This window comes from Leptinotarsa decemlineata, unplaced genomic scaffold (assembly GCF_025532065.1).
Source record: "Leptinotarsa decemlineata unplaced genomic scaffold, Ldec_3_MD MMD2_tig00026328_RagTag_RagTag, whole genome shotgun sequence".
In the NCBI taxonomy this organism is placed as follows: Eukaryota; Metazoa; Arthropoda; class Insecta; order Coleoptera; family Chrysomelidae; genus Leptinotarsa; species Leptinotarsa decemlineata.
In genome coordinates, this window is record NW_027412688.1 from 28960542 (window position 1) to 28985394 (window position 24853).

Sequence of the window (24853 nt, forward strand, 5' to 3'; positions counted from 1 at the left end):
CATTTGATCAAATTTGACATGCTTTGTTTGGTCTTGGTTCTCCTGGGATCTTCCATTGGGCTTTGGTATCAATGTCATAACCATATATCCATGATTCATCACCAGTTACGACTCTCTAAGCAAATCTGGATCGCTTGCGACGGTTTTTTGGTCAAAATTCAGCAATTTCGGAAGGAACTTTGCTGCCACATGCCAGAAAAATTATTACATGGCATGAGCCAACCGATATACCGACATCTTCAGCAACTTCTCTAATAATGATTGGACGATTCTCCATAATATTTTTTTACTTCTTCTTCAACATTTTCATCGGTTGTTGATTTGGTGGGGTGTCCAGGACGAGCGTCGTTATTCACATCTCGACTTTCTGTGAAAAGCATGTACCACTTGTGTAAACATTGTTCTGACTCAAAGTACAATCAACATCTTAAGTGTATTTGAGCACACAAAATTTGATTCAAATTCATTGATCCATTTTTTTCGATAGCAGAAAATCGGCAATCACTCAAAACACTCCGAATTTTTATCCCCCTTACCAACAAAATTATAATAATAATAATTATGATTTTTATTCAAGTCAGATCATATTGGAACAGTCACAGACATAATGTATCATAACTCACATTAACTGTTAGCTCATGAATATGTCATAGTAACATTCATTACATAGACAGTTTTTAAGTTTCTTTTTGAAAACATTGACGTTGTCTTCCACAGGCAGGTAGATTATTTAGAATTTGAATTCCTCCGTATATTGGGCTTCTCTCATACAGACTAGTTAGGAGGCCTAACAAGTTTCGAGGATGGAGTTGGGTAGTCGTGATAATTAGAATTGAGAGAAAAGTTTTGATAATCACTTTTTCCATATAGAATGTATTTGGAGATGTAAATAGAGTAAAATGTGAGAATTACATGTTCTTTGAAATGATTACATGTTTCTCTATAGTCTAGGCTGAACATTCATCGTATCCTCTTCTGAAAGACACAGACCCCACTGCACCACCCCATAGAATAATATTATAAGAAATTTGGGAATAAACAATAGCATAGTGAATGCTGATCAACTGGCTCGTCGAAAAAATATTTCTCAGGTGCAATATAGCAAAGTAACTACTATTCAATTTCTTGCAAATGTGATTGACATTGCTATTCCATCCCATATCATTATCCACAAATACTCCTAGAAATTTGGTGGATGTCGCGAAGATGATTTTACTATCATTAACTGAGATTCTATTAATATGAGATATTTCATTCCTGGTGAAAAAGTGCATACAAACTGTTTCAGAGAATTTCTCCCACACCACGAGGTCAATTCCTTTGCCAGTATATTCATTTTTGCAATGAGCTCTTCAGACGTTTCTGCTTCCGTTGCTAAAGTGGTATCATCAGCATATAGAGATAGGTGTTGAGTGCTGACGTATTTGGGAAGATCATTTAAATATAGTAGAAAAATTAGCGGACTAAGAATCGATCCTTGAGGTACACCAGCCTCCACATCGTGTGGGAGATTTCTCTGGTTGTCAATTCCTACATCTGACCTCAAGATATAAAGCCAGCCACGAAAGAAATTTGCCACGGAAATCCAGTTCACTTAGTTCTTGATCAAAAGCTTTCATTTAACTTTACTTGTATGTATGTTAACAAATCTTGCAAGTTTGATTTGACCCACTTCTCAGAGTGAGAGGGTTCATTACGCAATATGAGCAACAGGCACAAGAGGCATACCATGACTAGTGTAATTTGGTGAGATAGGCGTCATTAGCTTTGGTCTGCAACCCGTCTAGGAGAAGGATAACTCCAAAATCAAACCCGGAACAGTGCTTCGTAAGGCACGAGTAAGCTCTAAGCTGAAAAAAATGGCACATTCCTCATGAAGATGATCACTTGGTGATCGAAACAAGTGTCGAGGTGTTGAAATAACGATTTGGTGTTGGGAAAAAACTCCAGATCAAACAGTTTGATCTGGCTCATGAAGATGATCACTCGGTGATCGAAACACGTGTCGAAGTGTTAAAATAACGATTTGGTGTTCGGAAAAACTCCTGTGATATTAATTAGGCTCTGATTCGAGATTAAAGACATCTGGATGTTGATTCCATGACTGTAAGTTTTATTGCTGTCATATCTATCGCTTTCGAAAAGAAACGTTGTGAAACGCTGTTTTAGTGGCCTATACAGCCTTTAATATTTTCATCACTTCATCGCTTAGAAGAAAATAATCCATATAAAACTCTTTTAACGCTACATGGCCTACAACTGTTGCATCGTTTTTACGCATATAGGAACTTTTTGTTCAAGCGGGATAACTTTGATTTATGAATCTCACTATAATGTTTATTCATTCCAGATTTCAAGAGATTCGTACACACAATTATATAAATATTTTCTACAAAACTCCACTTTGTCAACGTCTCATTAATTTTTTTCGTCATCGCAAGCCCAGTTGATATTCAAATTTCATTTGCACTCTTTCATAAGTATAATTTTTGTTTCACAATGAAGTAACTGTGGTATCATAACGTAATTTTCTTTTTGTTGCCTATGAAGAGAAAGGGCAGAGACGGTGCCACTTTCTTCCAACTAAATTATTTAATACAGAATACGCAATTAATACAAAGAGAAGAAAGTTAATTTTTTAATTGTAGCGAAAATCATATGTGAGACAAATACTATCTTTTGGGTAATTGGGTTCCGTTGAGAATTGGTAAATATCATTATTCGTTCTAGCTAACCGAATGTTCTGGTTACTCAATGAGAGTGGTGTAATTGTTACAAGAATATGTTATTGTGTTTATTAAATTCCAACAATAACAGATAAAATCTGATGAGGTAATGAAGAAAAATATGTTCACCGTTTTAATTCAACGAACTTGTTGAATTAAAACGGTGTTGTATGACCTAAGAAGAGAACCATATTAAAATTGAAAGATACATATTTTAAAAATATACTAGTCATTGGGACAATAAGGTTTTTTTAGTCTAATCAACAAGTTCAAAAACATGAAAAATAGAGATAAAGTTCCTAAAAATATGAGCGATAGCTCAATCGATTCGGAATCACCTCTAGAAAAATTATTTTGGAGGATTTTGGTGCAGGTAAAAAATTGCAATTGTTATTAACAAAATAAGATTTAAAAAAATGGTATTTAGTTTTTCGTCAATGACTCAAAAAATATTGATATTCAAGAAAATTGGAAAAAATCTCGTTGAAGAGGAGGAAATTTCCTATAAAAAAGTTTCGACTCCCGAAACTCTATCTCCATTATTTATAATTTTGATTTGACGTTGAAAATAGGGTTCCGCGCGGCTGTTACGGCATGCACGCGATGCCGCTAAAGAGAGTTTATCAAAAGAAATAATTTTTTTATAACATGAAATGTCATTTTAAAAATTTGAAAAAAATCTAGTATCTTCTTAACACTTAAAGAAATTGAGTCCCGTAGAAAAAAAAGTTCTATCATCAGTTTTCAAAAAGTTATTCAATTGTTAACTAACAAATTTTTTCCCAATCTCCGTTGGCATTAATAATGGGATAAAAGATATAAATAATTGGCCTATGAATTTTAAACTTCGTGGAGCCCTTTTGATATATATACATTATACAATCTCGCGATAAAAGTTCATGAAAATTCATCAATTTGTCAATTATGACTTTTTAAAACTATTGCAAAATGAAATATCTAAAAATTGTTGATAATTTTTTTTTCTATTGATATTTAGCTATGTCTGTTTTCACATTGAACAATGGTGTTTATTAACATAGGATATGAATTTTTTACATAATTTTTTTATTGAATTGTTTTAAACAAATAGAGAAATTCAATATTTTTGAAAAAATTATTTTGCTATTTTGTTTAGAGATAATAATGATATTTAAAAAAAATCTCCTAATTTTAATTTTTAATTGTTTAAAATCGATTTTTTCATATCTCGATTGTTTAAATAACAATTTGTTATAAACAAATATTGACCAAATATTGACCAACTTTATTTTTTTTTGTGAAATAGAAAAAAATTATAAAAACAGCTCTATATAAAAAAGTGCCATGAAAATATTTTTATTCATTATAATATAATTTTTTATGGCACTTTTTCATATACTTATAGCTGTTTTATTAATTTTTTCTACTTCAGAAAAAAAATATAACGTTGGTCAATATTTTTAATCAATTAAAAATTAAAATTGAGAAACAATTCTTTTTTTAAATTATAATTATCTATAGACAAGAGAATAGCAGAAAATTTTTTTGAAAAATATTGAATTTCTCTATTTGTTCAAAACAATCCATAAACAAATTACGTAAAAAATTCATATCTTATGTTGATAAATGCCATTGTTCAATGTGAAAACAGACATAGCTAAATATCAATTGGAAAAAAAAATTATCAACAATTTTTAGATATTTCATTTTGCAATAGTTATAAAAAATCATAATTAACAAATTAATAAATTTATATGAACTTTTATCGCAGGATCGTATGAAGTATATATATATATATATATATATATATATATATATATATATATATATATATATATATATATATATATATATATTTCGAATTATTTCATTCTTGATTTGTATCATACACACTTGATAAAATCTCTATCTGTATATATATATATATATATATATATATATATATATATATATATATATATATATATATATATTTTATATATATTTCAATATTAATTCATCCTGTGGCACTCCAGAGTGCCAGAAGATGACAGTACTACCAACTGTCGAAAGCGCTCGCAGATAATTAATAGAAGATATAAAGCTTCAAATTTAATATTGAAATACTCAAAATAAAGGAAAATCAGTTGCATCAATAAAAAATTTATATATATATATTTATATATATATATATATATATATTTATATTATATATATATATATATATATATATTTATATATATATATATATATATATATATATATATATATATATATATATATATATATATATTTTTTAGGACCTTTATCTCTATCTTTCTCGTTTTTGAACTTGTTGATTAGACTATTTGGCTGTGAACACCTCTATCTTCATTCAAAAATGTGGGAGGGATGAAAGCAATTCAGTTCAAAATGAACTTTAAACAAACTCACACATCAGAATATTACTATTCATTCGAAATGAGCACTTTTGTCAACGTAACACAAGTCGATTAACTCGATCAGAATTAAATTTATGTACTCGGGATTTGATGAAGTCGAAGAAGGCCGTTTTCACCTGGTCCTGATTGGCGAAGGTTCTACAGGTGAGAAAGTTATCGAAGTGTTCGAAAAGATAATTATCGGTTGACCATAGGCCTGGGGAGTATGGTGGGCGAGGCAAAACTCCGACGCTCTATTTGTTTGAAGATGATAATGGAGAAATAGAAAGCCGAAAATTTTTCTCATTTGGTTTCTGACGCAGGAAATTGAGCCATAGTAACACAGCCAGTGTTGCTAAGTAATTTTTCTTGTTTAACAGTAGATTTTGCGACAAAAAAATAGTCGAATATGTGTTTCAATAGGAACATATATGATAGTTTCAACTATATGATTATTGCAGAAAGTTAACTGATACATCAGTATATTTCAACTCTCAAATAGTTTACCAGTAGTAAGAAAGCCGAAACAGGAGATCTAGTGCAAAAACAATAGACTTGGCAACACTGAACACTGCGCAATGGTCGTGCGATTTCTTTTTCATCTGTAGTGGATTGATTTGCAATATTCCGTGTAACGCGCTCGCATATCTTTGTGATGGATATTGACAACTTATAAATCAGACAATTTTTTTCATCCTGGTGGAGATGGATGCGTCAAATAAAAAAAATCAAGAAAATGGATCCAACCTTTCTTCAGTTATGAATGGTATAACTAACATGATTTTGCGACTTTGTTTTATATATTTGGTTTCGTCTACCCACCCAACAAGGAACGTGTACACGAATGTCATAGAAAAATTCAATTTTCTCTAAAGTTTAGATCATTTCTCATTAGTCATCATAACTTTTTCATAAAAATTAAAACAACAATAAAAATTAATTGGCGCTCCGGGACGACTTCATTGATTCCAGTGGCGCATTTGCTTTTTCAGCTGCAGGAAAACCCGGAAAAACCTACAGCACCACATCATCTGAAGATCTTGATCTGCCCATGTCTTCTCTCTCATAAAACAAAATTCAAGGTGTCTTCAGAGGCTCCAATAGATTCAATACATCGCCAGAACACTTAGTGACACGACTATCGTCAAACTTAAACCTGTTCGTTTTCTCTTTGACCAAGACGTAATAATGATCAAATTCAACGCCAGAACCACAGTGAACAATGACTGCATGAATACTATAATAGTGGTCTGATAGATTGAAATGTTCATCTATTTCGAACCTTCGAAAGAGTTTCTCGCTTCCGTCAGAGGTTGAATCTTGTTTGAAGATCATCAGTGTTATTATTAGATCACTGGTGCATGAGCTATACTTGTTTCCTTATAATAGTCAGTTAGTTTGGCGCATGTTTGGCAATACAGTCGATCATTACCTATTAAAAATTCCATTTTCAGATTATTCAACAATAAATAACCTTTGCACGGACTGGTTATTAGTCATATTAGGAAACGGTATATGAAATTCCAGAAATTCACATATATTTTTGCTAACTCTTGAACATTTACTACAAAATGAACAAGTGAAGATTTTTCCAGCAGAAAAATTACAAACTCAAGACGAGATGGACTGTACGGAAATCATTCAATCCAGAGTGGTTAGGAGTATTGATTTTGCTATTGTTTTGCTCACGAAGAGTATTCAACAAGAACCCCAAGAATTCGAAACAATCCACTTGTTGTCCTATCGAGAATCTAGTGGACTTCAAATAATCCAAGAAATCGGTTGGAGGCAAAGATGATATATTCTTACGAAACTGCAGCTGCATGAATAGGTGTTTGAGTTTGATTAATAAGTAGGAAACAATCCTGTTCTCGTTCATCATTAAAACCTCGTTCTTGAAATTCTTCGTTATGAACAACACTTGTAAAATGCTATTCATGTAGTATTATTATTATATTGTATATTATATTACATTATAGCATTGTTCATTTTTCATTACAGGCCGTCAATCTGATGAAAAACTCACGTCAGCTGGATTTACTTGTAAGAAAAGCATCTAATGCTGAGCTGTTCCCAGGAGAATCAAGCGGTTACAACAGTTCAGCTAGTTCAGTGACAGAGGATCAAAGTCCACCTTGGGTAGACCCTAAACGCCTTTCGATAGTCAAAGAAGAAAACCAAAACTTAGACGAACGATTGAACAATCATAGGAGGTTGCAGAAAACAGGTGAGTCTTGTACACATTTCGAAATAGGAATTGATTCCTTGATGGACCATAATTTCATCCAGATTTATCCACTTCTGTATCTGTATCTATAGAGTAGGGAGGGTGAGTGTAAGCCCACAGCACTCAGGTCACTTGTGACCTATTGTACATTCTCCCAAGGAGTTGACCTCCTAAGTCATCGCCCATCCTGTCCTTTCCAGGAAGGTGGACAGTTCACTAGGAGACATCTCCTTTATATCGGCAGGTGTAGGCCAAGACTTGCCGAACACACACTCTCTTATTGACGATAACTCATGACACTCTTATAGGACATGCCTACGAGTTTCATCTTCCTCTTCACACTTCCTGCATAGAGGTGTGTCCACTACTCCCATATTGTGGAGGTGTTTCTTTAGTTGACAGTGGCCAGTCAGAAATCCTACTATTAAGCGTAGATTTTTCCTGGTCATCGCCAGACATTTCTTCGGCGCCAACTTCTCAGGGTCGCCCAGGGTGATCTTGGCAAGATTGCATACTTTGATTCCATCCAATCTCTTTAGGGATTGAGCATGGGTGTAACATTTGGTTAGTTTCGCAATTGTCGAAGTCATCAGGCCGTAGGTGCCACTGGGTCCTAAAATTCTTAGTTCTTCTTACAGTGATGTCTTGCATTTAATTGCATTACATTTGTACAATTCTATTCGAAACAAAACCTTCCTCTAGACATGGAAGATACTCGTAATACTATTTCATCTGCATTTTCTGGGCTTTTTACCCTTCACGATCTGAAAACATATAAAAATTGTGAATACAGGTGTTCCAAGAACAAACTTCTCAATTCACTCTGATAAGTTACAGCGTAAAATCAAATTAGTTTTCACAAATAAATCATCAGTAACGTGTCATAAAATTTCTCTTCGTCTTCAGAATTGAGAAAAATGCTATCAATCTAGCAGTTGTTGATTGACTTCTGGTACATTCGATGTAGTACACTATTCTCTGATATTTGTCTGTTGTGATTTCTCCACTATCCATATATTTCTTGGAAACGAGTAGGCAGGTAAGATCCATTTCTGAGGAGCTCTTTGAAATACATTCCTCTCCGGTATGAGGATATACATGGATTCTTTGAACTGAAGTCTCTCAAAGTGTGGTTCATTGGCAATCATTCTCATCTTGTTCTATTCAGTTCGATGTTAACCGTCTGAATACAAAATGATTTCTGACAGTTTTGATCCTGTTGATTGTCTATTTCTGATTTGAACTGGATGTTTACGCACTTGAAGTTACACCAATATAGCTTTCACAACAAGAAGAAGGTATCTTATACAGAGTCTTCCAACAGAGACAAAAACATACTTTAGTCTATTTTCCACGATATTTCTTCATTGTTGACTGGTTTCGGCCAATACACCACCATTTTCAAAACTTACTAGGTTACATTTAAATCTGAGTAATTTATACCTACGTTGCATCATAAATAATTTGGTACCTACATTGTCTATACCTGGAATATCCATGAACATAACAAAACAAAACTTTTGATATAGGTAATGTAGGTTTTGGGAAGAGGATTGTAGGTTCAGGAGAGGACTATTGTTTAAATCAAGTTGTTCCTAGAGGATAATAGAATCGGGATTTTTCTTTAACATGTTTATTTCCATAGATTCCAACAGTTTCATCATTTTTCCTTTTTCGCATGTGTGGAGGATCTTTAAATTATCTTCATCTATTTTATTTTTATTCTCAGGGTCATTTAGTTTTCAAAGTTCTCCGTTACACTTTTCATATTTTTGCATGTTATGGGGGTGACAGAACTCAAAAAACAGGTCGATGAAAACTCTGATTACATCCACAAACATTACTTTCGTTCTATAATATTATTCTTCTAGCAAAAATCTATTCATAGTAAAATGAACCAAAATGATTCCCTAATGAGTTCTCATTAATTTCACTATGAATATTCAGTCAGTTACAAATTGATTCTGAGAAGATGTCACGCTAATTAATAAAACCACTAAATTATTGCATGCCTATCAATATTCAAATCAATTCAAATCTACCCACTTTCGAATCAAATTCCAACCCATTTTTTATTGTAGCCACCTCCCCATGTAAGGAGTGGAACTTATCTGAATGGGATGAAGAACCTCAGGAAAAGAATGTTTTCAAGCCCACAATTATAAACTTATCCGAAAACGGAACTACGATAAAAAATAATGGAACCGAGTGCCAAACAATTGCCCATGATACGGAAAATGAAGATAATGAAGAATGTCAAGTGAGTATGAAAATTCTTGTGTTGGAATCAATAGTATATGAGTGTCGGTATGGGGTCATGAGTTGACTTTTCTTTCAAATGAAATGAGTTCAAAGTTAACTACCTCTTATTGTCATGCAAACTACAACCCTCGAAATTGGAAACTGTTTAGCGTTGTCGAGAATTGACCAAGGTTTTTCTTTTCAAGGGTGATATGAATGGTAGTTTCGTAGGACGTAATTTCACTTATATATTGACAGAATTTTAATGAGGTTATGAGTTGACTTTTTTTTCCAAATAAAATGAATTTGAAGTGATTTTTTGCTAACTAGCTCCTATCGCAAACGGAAATGAAAACATTTGAGCGTTATTGAAAGTTTAGGATTAACAAGGCCTCACTCTTCAATATCTGATCTAATCTGGTAGCTGGTGGTATTATGAGCCGTTATTTCACTGAAATATTGACAGAGTTTTCGATTCCTTGACAGTCAAATTAATTTTTGACCTCAAATATGACCATTGATATATGGGACAAACATCCATATTTTCTCAGGTTCGTTTAACATAATATGGAGAAGGAACACTGGAATACACCAAGCAAGACATACATGTGATGAATGAAACTGGGACCATTTTGATGATTGGTAATGTGGAAGTGAAATGACTCTCAATCCTCTGTTTTTAAATGAATCTGAAATCATCAAATAAGAAACTATTCTTTCATGAATGTTCCATGACTTTTGTTTTATTATAAAATTATTTTTGAATACCATTCGTTGACAAGGAAACTGAAGGTGAACACTACATATTATTTCATGAATTATATATCTATACTTTACACACAGATGGAAAACTTCATTATGATAACTTTGAAACAACACCGTGAAAATTCTCAGCTTTTATTGATTTTTCATATCCTACGAAACAATATTTTCCTAAAAGTACTTGTCACCAAAGATCTCAGTGTACCTGATACGTACGATAGTGGCGATCTAAGGCCACTTTTCCTCAATGGTGAGGTTATTCTATTTGGAACGGAGGTGAAATACCTTGGCATTGTCCTTGATAAAAAACTAACCTGGGACGCTTACTTAGAAAAAGTTTTACACAAAGCCAAACTATCCCTATGGACATGTCGAAGGATTTGTGGTAAAACTTGACGTTTAGGTCCCAAAAAAATCCATTGGATTTATGTGATGTTTGTCAGACCAATGATCACTTATGGTGCAATTTCCTGGTGGCCGAAGGCTTTACAGAAAACTGCCCAGGCCAAACTCTCTGGCTTACAGAGACAGGCTGGTCTGGCCATCAGTGGTACCATCAGTACCACACCGTCAGCGGCCAAGGGCATCCTTCTAGATCTACCTCTTTTCCACATTTTCCTGAAGAGAGAGGCTAGATGGACTTCATCTAGACTTGTGCACATTGCCAATTGTACAAATCAATTTAATGCAGAGAGCAACAGACTGTTTGGTTGACACTAGAAGTCACAGCATTCTGGAAATGATCTCTGACTTTATTCTTTCAACTGTCAACTACGAACTGCCTTGTAAAGTACTGTTCCCGAGTAGAGAGGGCAATATCTTCCGGGAGAATCAAATATTAAGAGCAGATAGTTGTTGGTTCACAGATGGATCAAAAACACTTTCAGGTTCTGGTGCAGGTGTTTTCAGTCGCAGCCCAGGACAGAGATATTAAACAGCCTAGGAATCTATGCGACTGTATTTTAAGTGGAAATTTACGCTACTGAACTGTATGCGGAGAGATTGGAAGGATCCAATCTCATACACAAGTCAATAAAAATATTCTCGGACAGTCAAGCGACGTTAGAAGCTCTTGGCCCTACCAAGCAACGTCTAAATTGGTAGCAATTTGCCAAAAATGACTCTCGTCGATAGGAAGACTTAACAGATTGTCTCTGGCCTGGATTGCGGGCCATACTGGCCTGGAAGGCAATGAGGCTGCTTACTCTCTTGCAAAGGAGGGTGCTGCAAGCCGCTTCATCGAACCAGAACCTGTCATTGGCATCGCTTTAGACTTTGCCAAACAAAGATTGAACATCTGGGCGGCAAAAAAATTTATGTACTTCTGGCAGAACCTTCCAGGATTGGCTAACTACAAGGCGTTTATTCAACCTTCGAAGCTTGATACCAAACAGTTGTTGGACTACAGTAGGGATGAACTACGATGTCTAACATGCCTTCTTACAGCTCACTATCATTTGAATCATCATATCCAGAGATTCGGACTGTCGGAAGACAGTGTGTGTCTCACAGATGTTTCTCATTCTTTCAACAGTAGGACTAGTCTGATTACAATCGAGTAGATTCAGTTGATCATAATATACAGACCGGTTTTGGGGTATCATCTCCTGCCGGCATAGAAAAGTTCCAACTGAAAGAGCAGTATACGCTGTCTGTTTAGAAAATGAGGTGAATTTTCATTTTTTTCAAAAAATATTTATTTTTCCATCAATTTCTATTTTGCCCCTACAGAGTATTTAGATATAATACACGCCGTCCTTTCATGGGTCTCTTCAATCACTTAAACAAAAAAGACACAGGGGTTTAAATCTGGTAGATACGATGGCTAATGCATGATCACAGTGTTGTTTTCAGCCGAAAAATTACGAACTAGCAATGACTAGAGAGCAGGTGCATTATCGTGATATTGGAACCATGAATTGTCTTTTCACAAAACCGGACGTTTTCTTCGTATTGCAGCTCGCAAGCGGCGCCTTCAGGACGACAGTCGTTATTCACATCTTCTCGACCTTCTGTGAGGAGCATGTACTGACTGACTCAAAAAAAAATTAAGAATATAAAAAATTGCTAATCGACGTGGCCTGCGAAATTGGACATTCACCTTATTTTTTGAACAGTCTGTGTTCTGTTGGTGAATTAACGTTCAACGTGGTATTAGTCGGAGAAGTACTTGTTTTTTGGCAGACATCTACGAGGTAGTACTATGAGGGAATGTTGAGAGTAAATGTTTGAGAATATTCAATTGTCAAGATGCAAGATCGAACTTACCATAACTATATTTCAAACATTCAAATCAACCACTGCTTCTCAGCAAATATTTTTTACCATAATACCTAATGTTCAACAATAAAAATTTGTTCAAGTAATTTAGATCTAGTTCAATATCAGCCCGTAGATAGCAGTAGGAATTGTCTACAAATTCTGACCACTTTCACCGTGAGGAGAGTTGGACACACACCTGTGTTTGTTTTCAACAAAGAAATAGTCAAGAAGGAGTAATGCTTGTACACTTGCATTTGATGGAACGTTTTTATAGATCTAACGACTTCTTGACCAATATCCTTTTCTATATGACCAAGTTTTTGACTATTACATTTGTCAAGTCGCAGTACGTGTCATAAACATAGACAATATTTGATTCTTTGATTGTTTAAGGTGCCACCACAACAGGATACCAAAATTGTCGTTGACGTACACAGGAGTAATGAAGAGGATACCAACGATTGCTCAAACAGGTTAACGAAGAGTCCTTCTGGTAGTAGTCTAACCAGCAAAGCTAGCTTTACCAGTGCTGCCAGCAGTAGTTTGTCGTCGGCCCTTTCAATGGAAATATCGCGACGGGTGAAAGTGAGTATGTCTTGGTATAATTTATAATCGATCACTGATTTATTTTCGTAATCGATCACTGGTTTATTTACGTAATCGGTAGCCGCAACTCGAATTTCAATACTGTGCCTTCAATACTGAAGTCAGAACCGGAATTAGTTCAACCCTACTATCATTCAAAGTAAAATGTACCATTGGAAGTCAACATGATTAGATACTCGTAGATACTCGTAGAGGAATATTTATCTACTTCAATGCTGTGAAAGTTTACATTTATAGCAAGTCAGTGTAAAAATTATACAAACCATTGTGGATATACATATAACAGGACACAATGAATGAAATATCATAGTACAGCATCATCCAGTTAGTAAATATATAATTTTGAAAGAGTTGAAGTGGTGGCATTTGAGCTTAGATTTCTCTTCAATATTGGAGCAAGATGATTTCCATTTTACTCTAGAACTCGTTGAAACTCAGTGATTTGGTATCAATATGAGGGTGGTGATGAAGTTTTAAAATCAGTGGCCGATAGTGATCTCTTAGTGCTGAATTGACAATGAATCTGACAGCTCCTTAGTGTAATATAAATACCTTGCGATGATGAGGTCAATTGCCGCAAAGCATGCTACCATAACTGAGTTGTGAATGCATGAGAGCGTGATGAGACCCTAATAACTTTTCAGTTTTGGCAAAATTTTTCTATTGTGGATATAGGTGGGTGTTTTGGGAAGCATCTTACGCGAACATTCTACATGAGCACGACAGTTTGAATTGTTGTTCAGTGTGATACCAAGTAGATTAGCTGAGTAACCATTGGTTAAGCTATGATTCGTAAGGAAGTTTAATTTTTGGGTTTCGTCACAACAGTACAAATACCGTACTGTTCGAATTTTTCTATAAGAAACTTCAAAACTTTCAACAATGTTGTATACAACTGTATGTATAGCATCTGATGTACAAAGATTCTTTCTGAAACCGAATTGAAATTCAAGAAAAAGATTATATTAAAAAAAATATTGCTCGGTTTCTCAAAATAACTTCAATAATCTTATCAATCACTGAAACTGAAGAAATATGTCGATGATTATCTAGACTTTTGGGCCACCCTATAACTTTTGAAAAATATCCTTTACAGCTGCCGGACTGAGTCATGGCCGGTGAGACGGCCTTCTCTACGAATTTGCTTCTACATAAACTACTTTTTATATATCTATAAGAACCAAAATGGCATTTCAATAGCCATTTATTGTTCACCACTTAATCCGTACTATGTAAAATTGCAAATAAAAGTTTCTATTCCCTTTTTCCTGATACTTTCTTTGTCATACACCTACCCAAACTTTATGCAGATACGATTTCTCCCACTGGCCATGATTCAGTCCGGTAGCTGTACTAAAGCACAAGTTCAAACTGTGCAATCCGGTTCTGGGAATTATTGAAATAGAAAATGTTAATGAATTCAGACAATTTAACAAAGAACATCTTCTTGAATCTCAAATTTTATAATAATACTTTTTTTAACTTTGAGGTCAATATTTTTGTTGTATTATTTCATGAGTTCGTTTAGGATTGAGTGGAAGAATATTTTCTGTAGTGTTTTCACAACAGAAAACTTCGCCTCATTATCGAACTTTAAAATCGTCACTCGATTCGTTTCAATAAAATCAAATTATTGAAAGTCAATAATTCACGTTGGAATTCTGACGAAAATTAAGAAATTGAGAGAAAAAATTTGTGATTATAAGATAGAAACGATTACTTTAGAAAAGGTTACTTCAATCTGTCATTGGGCATTGTAGCCCAATTACAGACTTGATAACTGAAGCTACCGCCACACTACAACGAGAATATACATCATGGATTGAAGTAATGACGTCACAGATACCCAGACCATTGATATCAAGAATTTACATCCTAATGAAGGCGTGTACATAGTAGTAATACACTGCAAAACTTTGAACGAGTTTTTCTCGAAAACCTGTTTAATGGAGGTTTTAGCCATTTCACAGCATAGAAAAGGTATCATGTTCTAGAAAAATGTAGCTTCTGGAGAAGACGCAAATGACGGAAAGTCACAAAGATTGACAACAATAACGAATTATTGACAGAGTTTTCACATGTAATAATACATCAATCCACTTTTTTTTTACATTTGTTTCTGAATTTATTATTTTCCATATGCTTTCCATGTTATTATTGAAACATTTTTTTAGGTTACGGTTTTCCTATATTTTTCATTTGATAATTCTTGAAAGTGAGTTCATCTTCATTTCTACTAACATCATGTACAAGTTTCATTACCCCATTTATAATTATCATTATTCTACAGAATAGAGCTGCGAAGGTGGAAGAGTCAATTGACGAACTACTACAAAAAAAGAAAATGCTCAACGGAATAAGTACAGACCAGCAGTACCAACACAATAAATTGATGAATGAATTCAAAGAGGCTCACCAAAAAATGTTCAAGTCCCCCAGCGAGTTGGAGTGCTCCAAAAAAATGACGGCTTTTGGGAAAGAAACAATGGTGAGTATTCCATAAGTTGTAAGACTACTTTCATTATCCCAAAAAATTCTAAAATGTGAAAGGTAGGCCTACTGTCATGAAAGGCATAATAAGTTGGGATCTTGCAATTATAATGATATTTCACCTCATAAAGGTGTTCAAAGAAGAAAACATCTTAGCAATCCTGGATAAATAAAAAATTCCAATGCAACAAAGGTATTTTGAATTGGAGAACATAATTTTCATTTATTTTTTCATCCAGAAACAACTAATATTCGAAGTAATACCTCAAAAATCATCAAGAACAGTATCCGCCCAAAAAGTTTCCTGGATAGATAGATAGATAGATTTATTGATCCTTTTTGCTACATAATGTGTAGATGGGATAAGTCATAATTGTAGTTATAAACATGCATACATATAAACATACAAAGGTATAAACAAACATATAAATAAAATTCTAGGTCTAGATAGAATGCAAGTAAACTAGGTTTCACAATTAAAATAATGTTGTCCAGGCATCATATAGAATCCTATATAATAATATCAATAACATATATATAAAATATAAGATCAAATAAGATGTGGTACAAATACATTATTTAAATATAAATAGAAAAAATAGGAAAACTATGAATCACCAGCTTGCTTAGAAACAATAAATTCGTCTACTGTGTAAAAACCCTTTTCTGATAAATAACGTTTCAATTTTTTTTTGAAGATATGAGGAGACAGAGTCTTTATATCGTTTGGCAGTAAATTATACATTCGAATGCCGGCATATTTAGGAGATTTTTCATATTTTGCGTGATGGTGTTTTCGTGTTATGATCATATCTTTTCTTATATTATAGCTATGCATCTCTGTTTTTGTTTGGAAAAGTTATTTATTTTCATGTACATATGTCAATGTTTTTAAAATGTACAGACTTGCAACTGTCAATATTTTATTTTGTTTGAATATATTTCTACATGAAGTTCTAAAGTCTAAATTAAATATCAACCTCAGCAGTGCTTTTTGTTTTATAAAAATCCTGTCTGATCCAGTAGCTAGTCCCCAGACCGAAATGTTCTGATACATGATCGAGTGAAATTTGGCATAATAAACTGATATCAGTGAATTTGTATCTAACTTGCACTTAAGAGATTTTATCAGATAGTATGATTGATTCAATTTCTTACATATATAATCTATATTCTTCTTGCCCTGTGAGGAGTGAGTCAACCATAGTTCCTGAGAATTTTGACGAGCTAGTCAGTTCTAAAGGTTTATTTTGGAAACTGAGATTGAGATTATGTTGACTTCTCGATTAATTCGCGAATTGCATGTAAACCGTTTTATTCTGGTTGACAATGAGTCTGTTCTTGTTACACCACCAATTAAATTCGATCAGAACAGCATTTACAATTTTTGTCATATCATCAGATGTTTTATTAGAAAGAATGATAGACGTGTCATCTGCATAGAGAAATATTTTTCCATGACTTATATTGAGAGGAAGATCATTTACATACAATAAAAATATTAGTGGCCCAAGAACGCTACCCTGAGGGGTACCTGTTGTAACTGAAAATTATCTGACTTGATGTTATTCTGCTTCACCTGGAAACATCTATTCGCCAAAAAAGAAACAATTAATTGATTTACATTACCACGAATCCCAAGATTGAAGAGTTTGTCTGCTACAAATTTAGAATTCAAAGTGTCGAAGGCCCTGCTCAAGTCAAAGAAGACTCCTACAACAATATTTTTTTCGTCAATTAAATCATGTATGTGTTGTGTGAAATTTAGCGTTGCGGTTTCTGTTGAGCAGTTTTTCCTGAATCCAGGAAATATAGCTATACAAGTTGACTTTATTGTGAGATTTCTACAAGACAGTTTACAAAACTGAAACACTGGTTTTGCTTCAAAATGGCTTCCACAAGCAATTTCATACTTTTCAAAATTGATATTTTTCATTACCTGACTATATAGTCTTCAACTTTTTATATTTAATATTTTTATCGTTGAGATTGTTCATTTTTTTTTTGAAATTGATTGATTTGAATCATTATCTTCACAAACATTCATTATTCTGATTCCCTCGAATTAATTCCTTATAAATCTTTCGAGTTTTTGTGAAATATATTCATCATATATTGTAGTTTTTCCAACAAACTCTAAATTAATTGAATAATTTATATGCATGAGAAATATAATGGTTCAATGTATTATGCTTTTGGTAAACTACACAGAACAACCCTTCATTTCACTACAACGAAAAATAATTTCGAAATTACTATTGAGCAAATTTTCTTATAATAAACAACATTTCGTGGTCAGATATATACACTATTTTTTTGTTCAAAAAAATGTATACCTAATGTAATCTATTCTCAAAAAATAACAACATTCACGGGTCTGATGCAGTAATATTTTTCAGGAACGTCTGGCACACAAAGAACTATCACAAAAGCTTTCTCACAAACTGCTCAATCTTGCCAACAGTGATTTGCAAGACAGAAGACTGCAAACAGAAGATGAAAAACTTCCTCCACCTCCACCTCCTCCAGTGAGTTGAATAAAATTACATTGTGAAAAACTTTATTATTACTTTTTGTATGTCTTAATAGTGTTATGAAATTCAACATAATTTTTGATTTCCCAAAATTCTGAACGGGTATCTATTGTTTACTTGATTTTTTGATTTCTTCAATTCAATTTATTATTTTTTATCTCAGCCGCCATCAAAAACATCTACAACTTGTGCCGCAACTACTCCTGTGATCGACACTCAACCATCCAACATCCGAATCAATACACTCAAATCCAACAAAACCAAACCAAAAGCACCCCCTGTTCCTGCCAAGCACTCCGTCTTGTCTTTTCGTCAACCTCCACCGTGCCCCACCCCAGACTATGACACAATTAGTCTTTCCTCCACGTCTTCCACCATAAAGCCCACCAACCAGCTCATTCAAGAATCGGTGGAGATGGACTCCTTGGACTCATTCAAAATGAACAACCCTGCGAGTAACAACCCTAAACCGCCTAGTACATATTTCCAGAAGAAGCTGTTATCAGCCCAATCTTCCAATGCGTCTATTTCTTCGGCAGGAGCTCTGGAGAAGCCCAAATCAGTAAGCGTCACCATAGGGGAGTATCCTTCTGCGAGGAGTCAACCAGGAAGGCTTGATTTCTTGAAAAGGGGGGAGAAGAGCTATACGGGTGGGTCATTGGCTCACGAGTTATCCCAGACATTGAAAAAATCCAATCTTAGAAAAAGAACAGAGTCTATGGTATGTATTAGTTTTTCTTGAAGACTCATGGTGAGCCAATATGATAAATAGTACATTGTTATTTGTCAATACTTCTTGAACACAACCAATAACTTGAAGATATTCAAGAGGGTGGTAATAATAATAATAATAATAGTAATACCTTTATTTCCAACAGGTTAACACCCAATCACAGGAAATACAGAACAATGCAATTAAAACTATTTCTTAGAGATACTATAATGAAATGTTACATAGGCATAAAAATTAGTACTGATATAAAATTAATTAATAACAAAAGAAATTCAAGAGAATGCAGAAACTTATAAATGGAATTTATACACATACATACGGCATATTGACTATGAACGACAAACCCGTTTCCCTTGCTGATCTCAGAGTAAGACCGTATTCCTCCGATAACATTCCAATATACTATTTAGTGAGTCATGGTGAATGTCGCACTGCAAGCTCATTCCATTCACTAAACCACACATATGGAATATTGGTGATCCAATAAGTAGATTGGTTCTTGGTGTAGGAGTGTAAAACGTAATTTCTTTACGTGACTGAAGACGAGGTACTCTAAAGAAAATTTGAGCTAGAATGTCTGGACAATCAATTTTGTTGTGCAAGACTTTAAAGAGGAATGTAATTGCCGACAGATCTCTTCGTAGTGCAAGAGAGTCGAATGAAAACGTTTCAAGCAAAACATTATACTCAATTCCGCGTTCAGGATATATGCCATTACACTTGAAGAATAGATATTTCAGGAATTTCCTCTGGACAGATTCTATCATTATTTTGGCGTACTGGTAAAAAGGAGACCATATTAGGCCAGCATACTCCAATTTGCTTCTTACGAACGTATTAAACAGGGTAATGAGTGTACTAGTATTCGCAAAATTGGACCAGTTTCTTATACAGTATCCCAATGTTTTGAGGGCCGACGAGATTGTCTTTGATATATGATCCATAAAACTTAGTTTAGGATCAAATAAAACTCCCAAATCCTTTATAGAAAGGCATCTTTCAAGGACATTATTATTTATGTTGTAATCAAATTGTAAAATAGTTTGTTTTCTGGAGAACGATAGAACTTTGCATTTTGCAATGTTGACAGATAAACGGTTTTTAGAACACCATTCAGTTGCCAAATCGAGTCCAATCTGCAAGTTATGGCAGTCGTTCAAATTATTTATACGATTGTAGATCTTAAGGTCGTCAGCAAAAAGAAGATGATTGTATTTCAACAACTGAGATAGATCGTCAATGAATATTAAAAACAACAGTGGTCCCAGGTTGGATCCTTGAGGCACACCAGAAGCTGCTTGAAATTCGACTGACCTGTAACCACCATATTCAACGTAAAGATCTCGCGCAATCAAGTAGGATGACATTAGCTTTATAAGAGGATCAGAAAGTCCCATCACATCCAGCTTTGACAGCAATATGTGATGATCGATTCTGTCGAAAGCTTTTTGAAGGTCCGTGAAAATTACATCTACTTGACTTTGGGAGTCCAAAGCTGTTGAAATAAATTGAGTTATACATACTAAATTAGATACCGTTGACCTACCGGTCATAAAACCAAATTGCTTGTTCGATAAACAACCACTGACTTCCCTATAAATAGTCTCGTATAAAATTATTTCAAATAGTTTCGCGAAGTTGCAGATTATGGCTATTGCTCTATAGTTGGATATATCATTGCGCTCACCACTCTTGAATACCGGACATATTTTTGTTTTTTTCCAAATTTCAGGGTATTGGCCCGACTTCAACATCATGTTGAATATGATAGATAAGGGTTTGGCAAGTACATAAATACAGTCTTTCACAATGAAGCTTGGAATATTGTCGCAACCAGAAGTTAATTTATTCTTCAGTTTTTTCGATGCCGTTATAATATTTTCCTCGGTTATAATAGAGATATTGATATTAGTGTTATTAATTTTAGTGTAAGGGCAGCCTTCAGTTTGAGAGTTATTAGGTGACAGATAGACACTTGAGAAAAAGAGATAGAATGAAGAGAAAACTTTACTTTTATAGGAATTTCGAATACATTACAGATAGGCCAGCTTTCGTATGGGTTGAAGTTGAAATATTAGTGTGAGACTTAAAAAAGGTAATTTTTGGTTGACAGGGTTCCTTGTAACAAGGAATCGCTATTTACAGATTTTGAGTATCATCAAATTTGAAAAAACCTAAGAAGCGAAAGGGATCAACTTGTTTCTTGAAACACTGAGATCTAGATAATCTGTCAGTGTAACGGAAATATGTTCGTTCCGAATAGATATTGAGTATTCACTGAAAATTGAAAAATTGAGACATTCGTTACTGAGACCCAAAATGAAATCTTCATGATTGGTTTTTTCAAATGAGGAAGCTTAAAGAAACTGACATTGTGAGTGATTCAAAAAAACTACGGGACGCTTCTCTTCTCGTTGGCCTGGCTTCATAGAACTCATAGATTATAAAAAAAACTAATAAATAGAGTTTATTCTATGATTTTCACTATAAGGGTTTTACAAAAACCGCGACACGTGTTTCGCTATACAATAGCTTCTTCAAGCATAACTGAAGACACGTGTTTCTCTATACAATAGCTTCTTCAGAAGCTATTGTATATAATAATACCTACCCAAACTCCCTCCTACCTTTATAGAAAGATTGTGTTCCGCACTGACGTTCACAATCTTAATATAAGATCGAAAGGTACTATAACACCACCAATCCATAAATCATCATTGTTTGAGAGAAGTTTTTCCTATAATGTATCGACCACTTACAATGCTATTCCAAATGATTTTAAGAATATGAAACTCTCTTCCTTTCGAAAAAATTTGTTTGAATTTATGAAGTCCTCTAATATCTAGAAAGCGGTTATTTGAACAGCACATATATCTATAGTTTCACTCAATTTTCATTAGTTATCTGCGATCTTTTGTTCTTTTGTTTTTTTCCTTCTGTTTGTCCAAAGGTTGAGTGGAAGACCATCTTTGTGCACTCCAGGTGCTCAAGATGAACTCCGCCTTTTTAGTTTGCATAGGAAATGTTGTAGCGTATTTGATATGTTTCATTTCATTTTGTAATCCTGTGTTCTACTGAATAAAGAATATTATTATTATTATTTTTTTTTCACCGTAGTGTGCGCTGGTCAGGCCCTATCCCCCGAAGCCCCGATACATTATGGAGAGCGCGCCAGCATAATCAACCAATGACCACTCCCCACACCGTGGGGTAAGTGATCATTGGGTCCGAGAATCATGTGCCCTGAGCAAACGCAGTGAGCCAAGAATGACAGCCTTCTGCATCTGTGCGGCTAAGATTTCTGCCTTAGTGCGGCAAGCCGGTATGATTTTGAGATTCGAGAGTAGAGAAGACATCATTCCACCAAGGACTCCAATAATCAGAACGACCATCTTGACAGAGTGATCTGGATAGAGTCTGCGGAGTTCGAAGAGAAAATCTCGATATTTCATCCGTTTTTCCTCCTCTTTTCTGACGATATTCGTCTCGCCAGGAGCTGAAAACTCCACGACAAATATCGTTTTGGTCTGGTGGTCGAGAAGGACTACATCAGGCTTATTAGCTTGTATGAGCCTGAGGGTGGGGAACGAATAGTTCCAAAAAATTCGGCACTTCTCGTTCCCCACAACGGATTCAATATCCCCCGGAGCGTAGGGCAACACCGGTGTCTCATCAATACCGTAAGAGTGCCGTAGATGGTAATATTGCACTCTTAGGGCCGCGTTATGTCGATGGATATAGGCCGAGACCGCATATTCTGGACATGCTGATAGCAAGTGCATTAGGGTCTCGGGCGCCTCGCAGCAGGCCCAGCACCTTGTGTCAGGAACCTCTATACCCATCACGCGACTGCGGTAGACTAAGGTGTTGAAGACACCATCCTGGCAAGCCATGATGAACCCCTCAGTTTCCGACTTCAGCCCACTCGACCTGAGAAAAGCGAACGTCAGGCGCTTTGATAAGCCAAGGTCTTCAATGTTATTGAAGAAGACCCCATGCATTGGCTTATCCCTGTGTCTCCGCAGAAGTAAGGTGATCTCTGCGGCTTTTATCTGAGCTTTTTGCTGAACGGGTTCCAACTCGGTGACAGAGTTGTAGTCACCTCGTTCAGAGTCGAAAACTATACCGAGTTCATCAGCTGCTCAGCTTATTATTATTATTATTATTATCAATATTATTATTATTATAAATAGTCACCTCTCGGAGGAATCAGTCCAGTCATCACCCGAAGATGATTGTAGATACTAACATTTGAAACGTTGTGAACTAACGTGGCTTGGAGTCTCTTAACTTTTTTTTTATTTTCATTTTTATTTCTTTATTTCTATTTTGTAATTTTTTTATTTTTTGTGAAATTGTTCTATTTACTTGTATTCCATTTGCTTGAAATAGCTATTCATTTTTAATTCTCCTTTTTCAGTTGTTTCAGGGATTTCAAATCTTTTTATATATTAGATCCGAACTAGTGAAATTCAATTTCCTAATTGTCAGTATAAACTGGAAAATGAAATGGAAGACATTGTAGGCTTGCTCTGATTCGAAATCAGTGTATTTCTAGTATTGCTTTGTACAAAGTCTGTTCTTGCTACCACTGGAAATAGCCTGTAAAATCTCAATAGAAACAAAGATATTTAGGACATGAAGACCTTCGATAGTTTTACCAGAAATATACGTCTTGTTTACCTTTACACAAGTACCTAGTCAGAAAGTTTCAGGCAGTACGGTTTTCCTGCCAAATTTTGCTTCTGAAAAAGTCAAACCACTATGCACACTATTGTGTAGCGATGTAGTGATGCTTCTCATCACTTGAATTTGCCGTAGTGGCTGAATTGAATGGTTCTTTTCAAGTTGAAAGAGAATACCATTATTCAATGTGTTGAGGTGTAGCGAAAGAAATCCACAGTTTCAGGTAATCGAATGGTTTCCTGTACGTTTGAAGTCTCCTGAATTGATTAATAATGTATAATTGATAATTCTCTATAAATTGCACTATTTAAATGTTATGGTGTATCTATGAACGAATACAAGCTGGATAAATGGGATAGTGATGTTTTCAAGGCCAAGCTGTAGAATTTTTGAATCTCTTGAGATCACATTTACCACCTTTCAAGCAACAATGCTCTCTATATTTCAGCTTTCTTTTTCGGATCTTCAATAGATATTGTATTTTTTCTTTTCATTTGGTGATCACTTCTTCGAAATTCTGCATATGTATTAACTTTATTTTTGGTATTCAGGAAAACTTGTTCAGCAGTCCGCAAATCAAGCCTCAGAGTAACGGATCTGTGCGGATATCCGTGAGCAATTTGTCGAGAGAATTCGCAAAGTCCACGAATGATTTGACGGAGGATTTCGGAACGAAATCGGGAAACCGTGTCAAGATCAATATTAATCAAGCCAAATTTGGTTCATGAACAAAACAGAGTATGGAATCTAATGCATTCATTTTATTCTCAAAACATGATTCATTTTTGTTTCAGGATGCAATAAATAATGGAGTTATAGAACTCATTTATGCAGTCAGTTATTTTTCATGGCTATGAAGAAAGTGCAAATATTAACGTTTACACATATTACTAGTATGTTATTTAGATTTATGTGCTTACTTACAGATATTGTTGAATGTACTTTATTACTCGATCAAATAAAAATTATAATGATATGATTTCTGTTTCAATCGACCATATGTTTATTTTATATTCGAGTCAATTACCCTCAAGTATTAGGAGAATCAACAGCTAGCAAATTATTTTCAATGTGGATAAGATGAATGAAGAGATGCTCAAATTCATTCCAAGACCTCATGTTGATTATCAATTTCTTTTCAATTTTACATCGATATCACTGAGAATATTTGGTTGAGAAGTTGAAGGGTCTTATGTCTGCTATTCAAG

The 24853-nt window shown here is 34.5% G+C and overlaps 1 protein-coding gene across 3 annotated transcripts in view; it reads left to right on the forward strand.

Annotated features, from left to right (window-relative positions):
- The window catches only part of LOC111501998 (uncharacterized), a 118441-nt gene extending 93817 nt beyond the window's left edge, over window positions 1-24624 (forward strand). For all 3 annotated transcript variants that reach the window (XM_023155939.2, XM_023155940.2, XM_023155941.2), the window contains 8 exons: window positions 7106-7331; window positions 9413-9591; window positions 12990-13181; window positions 15493-15690; window positions 18092-18220; window positions 18390-18947; window positions 24197-24383; window positions 24440-24624. In XM_023155939.2, coding sequence (XP_023011707.2) covers window positions 7106-7331; window positions 9413-9591; window positions 12990-13181; window positions 15493-15690; window positions 18092-18220; window positions 18390-18947; window positions 24197-24373 — 1659 coding nt within the window. In that variant the 3' untranslated portion in view covers window positions 24374-24383; window positions 24440-24624. The remainder of the gene's footprint in view (window positions 1-7105; window positions 7332-9412; window positions 9592-12989; window positions 13182-15492; window positions 15691-18091; window positions 18221-18389; window positions 18948-24196; window positions 24384-24439) is intronic.
- The last annotated feature ends 229 nt before the right edge of the window (window positions 24625-24853 follow it).